The sequence below is a fragment of the Marmota marmota genome, unplaced genomic scaffold, assembly GCF_001458135.2.
Source record: "Marmota marmota marmota unplaced genomic scaffold, marMar, whole genome shotgun sequence".
Lineage (NCBI taxonomy): Eukaryota > Metazoa > Chordata > Mammalia > Rodentia > Sciuridae > Marmota > Marmota marmota.
The window spans coordinates 22,223,242-22,227,533 of record NW_025999932.1 but is presented as its reverse complement, the minus strand read 5'-3'; the positions used below and the strand labels follow the sequence as shown (position 1 = coordinate 22,227,533).

At 38.9% G+C, this 4,292-nt stretch overlaps 1 protein-coding gene across 1 annotated transcript; it reads right to left on the bottom strand.

The window, feature by feature from the left end:
- Nucleotides 1–3,395: 3,395 nt before the first annotated feature.
- On the bottom strand, nt 3,396–4,041 carry LOC125615983 (rho GTPase-activating protein 29-like). The gene has a single exon (XM_048800542.1). It carries the CDS (start codon nt 3,849–3,851, stop codon nt 3,411–3,413), a length of 441 nt encoding a protein of 146 aa, XP_048656499.1. The 5' UTR covers nt 3,852–4,041; the 3' UTR covers nt 3,396–3,410.
- Between the last annotated feature and the right edge of the window lie 251 nt (nt 4,042–4,292).

Sequence of the window (4,292 nt, the reverse complement as noted above, 5' to 3'; positions counted from 1 at the left end):
CAGCCCCGCCAACAATCCCAATCCACAAACTCTCCCTGTATAAAAAATATTCAAAAAAAAAGAAAAAAAGGCGGGGCGCACTGAGCTTTCTTTGCCTCGGGTACTTACAATCCACTGCTGATTACACACTCAGCTTCTCTGCCCAGAGCGAAGCGAAAGAGGAAGCAGATGGGAGCAAAGCGCCCGCGGCTCTGAGCAACCAAGCGTCTGGGAGCCAAGCGTCTCTTTTTCGATCTTTTTGTTCTTCCTGCTGCTTGGCAAAGTGGTTCGCTACAGATTAACAGTGAAAGGAGCTCTAACAGACTGTGCGAAATCTTTAATAAAGCCGCCATGCTCAGCACTTCAGCAACCCCCGTACGCAGCGGCCATCTTCTTTTAATTCGGTTTTAGTACATTTGATAGCCTTTTACCCTTTAGCTTCAGCTGTATAAATTTTTATTTTATGACAGTCCCAAACTTTTTGGTATTTAAGTGCATTTTCTTTGTACATTAAATGACTACCACATGTAAAAACTGACAAGTAGAATGCAATTAAATACAGATTTGAAACTTTTGGGCCATTGTGTAAATATTAAAAGTGAACTGGAAATTGAAAAATAAAAGCTTACACACATACTATGAACACACAAGTAGTCAATGATACACTATAAAATTGTATGGGAAAAAATATGTTCATGTCCAATAAGGATTTTTCAGACACTTGCATCCAGAAACATTTTATAAATAAGCACTTAGTTTTTGCTCCAAAATAAAGCTGGTTTTTCCCTTTCTGCACCTATTTGTTGAGAACTATAGCATACATTAGGGATGCTCTTAGATGAGTCATTTTATGGGGAAAATCGCTTGAAATTTTAAAATCACTATATTTTATGCACAACTTCAAAAACACAGAATTTAAAGATGATCCCAGTGAGGCACTCCCATTTTATATGACTACCATTCTATATGACTAACAAACAAGATACAAGGACTAAAGGCAAAAATACACACTTTTGCAATCCTATATAAAATTTATTTTCATAAAATCAACACAATACCACAAAACAACAAAAAGAAAGACTGAATTTTGACAACCCTACACAAAATGTGGGATTTCATTTCAAAGTCTTCAAACTGTTGAGCTTGTTTTAGCCTGTGCTGGATTCACACCAGGCAGTCGGTGTTCCTCAGAGTTCCCTTTAGGCATCACCTGTTGGCAAAGGACAAGCTGATGTCTGGAACTGTTTTTCCACAGGACTCAGGGGAGTATGAGCTGTGCCAGGAGGCACTGCTGCTGATGGTGGAGCTGGTCTCTCGTGACATTGCTGTGGGGTTAGTGGTTTATAAAATGTCTGGGCAGAGGCTTCAGTGTTCTGGGTGCTCGGGCAAGAGCGAGAGGGTAGGAATCTGAGCACCAACTCTCTGACCACACTCTTGGTGATCTGGTTGGCTCTGTGTGTGGCTTATTGGGTTATGTGGCACTGCTGGTCACCACTGACCCTGACGCTCATTGTCACTTTTTTCTGGAGTGCACTAGGCACAATCACTGCAGTCTTTCTTGGTAGTTGTTTTGTTCACATTGTTTTCCCCGAGTTTTTTTTTGTAGAATCTGCTGATCAAAGCCATTAAATTTGGAACAAACAGTAATAGGGGAATCTTTCCTATTAAGTCCTTCAAAGGTTGGATTCTCACAAGACTTGTCGGAATTTACATTTCCCACATTTTTTGCTGTTTCTCTCACTAAGAGGACTTGCAAGAAGTAATCTATCTAACAGGCAGACTTACAGGTCTAATCTTGGTAATTGGCATATGCCTCTGGATATTTTTTGTTGCCCTATCAGATTTCAGAGTAAGTAGCTTTGTGGTTTTACATAGACCATCCATCTTTTGGGATGATGGTTCAAGTTCTTTGTTATCAATGAGACTTGCATCACATTTTTCCAATGCATTTTGCTTGCGTTCTGATTGCTCAAGTGATGAATCTGATTAAAAATTTTTGATTTCACTATCTGCAGTGTGGCTATCTTCCTTTGAAGAAAAATATAGTGACTTCGTGGAATGAGTCACTTTCTTCTGGTGATATCACAGGTTTGGAAGGACAGCTTTGATCAACCTGAGGTACAATAACACCTGCACTACATGTAACATCTTGTGACTGTAGGGACTCATCCAAGATCTTCTGTGAGTAAGTGATGAGGAACTCTACCAACTGTGCCGGATTTGCATATTCAGCAAGGGAGGCGATGGTGACAGGAGCAGTTGTGGGCCTTGGCCTAATGAGACTTGGTCCAAATATTACCCCCAAGTTTTTGGAGTTCATCTTCTTTTCTTCAGCATGATCTACTACCCACTTAAGATGTACTATGAGGTAATGAAGACTGTTAAAATTTGATGTTGGCAACTGTCTTAGGAGGTCCTTACTTTTTAGAAGAATTCAGTTTAATCTCTGTACACATATTTGGGTATTTTTTGTCCTTGGGGTTATCCTTTTTGGTTTCTTGTTCTTCATTAACATGTTGGATCTCTTTTGCAAGGTCTATAAATTCCTTGAACAATCAGAATAAAACAAATGGTTCTGGGAGCTGTTGAAGGTATAGTTTTAAGACTTTACAGATGTCATGTGAATTAAATTCTGAAGTGTCTACCAAAAGCATTCCATTCTCCAAAGCTTGACACAGTTTTTCAGTTTTTGTTTTGTTTCCACTAACATGATAAAATCCTTGTAAACACAAGGCTCTATTTTCAATCTCTGAAGCACATATTTTGAGTATGAAAAAAATGCCACCTGGCTCCTTTTTTGCAACGTGTGTGAATTCTGCTCCACCAAATAAGTGTGTTTTTCTCAGAAGTTTCTGATGACCACAAATGATGACTAAGTTTTTCATACATTTTCGATGACAAACAAGGAGATACTCTTCACATTCAACACCTTGGAATACTACAATGCCTTCATAATCTCTGCATTTTGTGAGAGATCTCAATTTTTGGAACTTGTGAGTAATAGCTGCTTTTGTCATCAATATATTTTTAAATGCTCCAAGGGAATTGTGTCCAGTTTCTGAAAGGGGAAGGTGGCTCTCTTTCATCTAAATCATCTGCAGAAGACATGGTTCCACTGGATGGAGTTCGTGGAAGTTTTCCATGAAAGACTCCTGGACTTATAGATTCTCAATCCAAAGATCTAGACTGACTGCTCCCTCCAGTACTCTGAGTCACTAACCATCCACATGTCCATGATCTTATTAAAGAGGAATCTGTTAGATCTGCATTGTTAGAGCATCTGTCCCCTTCAATTTTATTACAACTGTAGGGAAGGCACACAACATCCTTTAAAGAGTCAGCAAGGCCATATCCAGACATCTGGGAACTATTTGTTAATGGTTTATCTCCATTCCCTTCAACTTTTTCTTTTTTGGTTGAATTTGTAGCCTTCACAAATTCCCTCTACTCTTGGCCTGGATCATAAAGTTTGGCATTATCACAGAGAGACTGTAAACTGCAAGGGAGGCAGCCTGCAGGTGCTGCATCTGAAAGAGGTTAACTGTTACAGCTTTAAGGGTAAGATCACACTGGAAAACAAGTGTCCTGAGTTGTGTTAAAATTTTTCTTTTGGTATTTTCAAGATCATTTCGTCTTTCTTCAACATTTGTTACGCAAACTTTGTAGAGGTCATTTGCTTCTTCTACTTTTTGAAGGGCTTCCTCTTCCAACCTTCGCTTTTTTTCTAGTTGCTTATTGAGATTTTTTTTGCTAATCCACCACTGATGCTCCTCCTCTGCACGAAACATGGAAGATTTTGCTTTTTCATATTCATCTTGACGTTGCATGCATAACAATTTTGCCTTTTTGAGAGCAGTTTCTGTTTCAAGCATTTTATTTTGTTCCCGTTTCCAAAGTTCCTTTATTTCTTTCCTTTGTTTTTACATTTCATTTTTCATCCCCAGTGGAGGCTGTACAAATTTGTTGGCTTGGACAGCTGCAATTGTTTGTTGTAAAAGGTCTCTGTTCTTTATGTCATTGAGGAGAGCACTGGTAAATAGACTATAGCAGCAAAAACTCCTGTAGTCCAATGTTAGCTCCGGTTGCTTCCACCAACTTTACAATATTTCAGGTGGACCCCAATTCCAAGTTAAGCTGTTTTCAACCCATGATGCTATGTTCTTTGTATATTTTGACCATATTTTAGCAACGACAAGGCCAATACAATGGTTAAGGTTTTTTTAACTGTACATTGTCTAATTCATTGGATAACTCAGTACTGAGTCCACAAAAATGTTTTAAAAAGACTTATTTTCCTGGGCTGGGGATATAGC

Excerpts from the sequence above, each read along its gene's own strand:
- LOC125615983 (XM_048800542.1), bottom strand. The coding sequence starts at position 3,851 with ATGCTTGAAACAGAAACTGCTCTCAAAAAGGCAAAATTGTTATGCATG.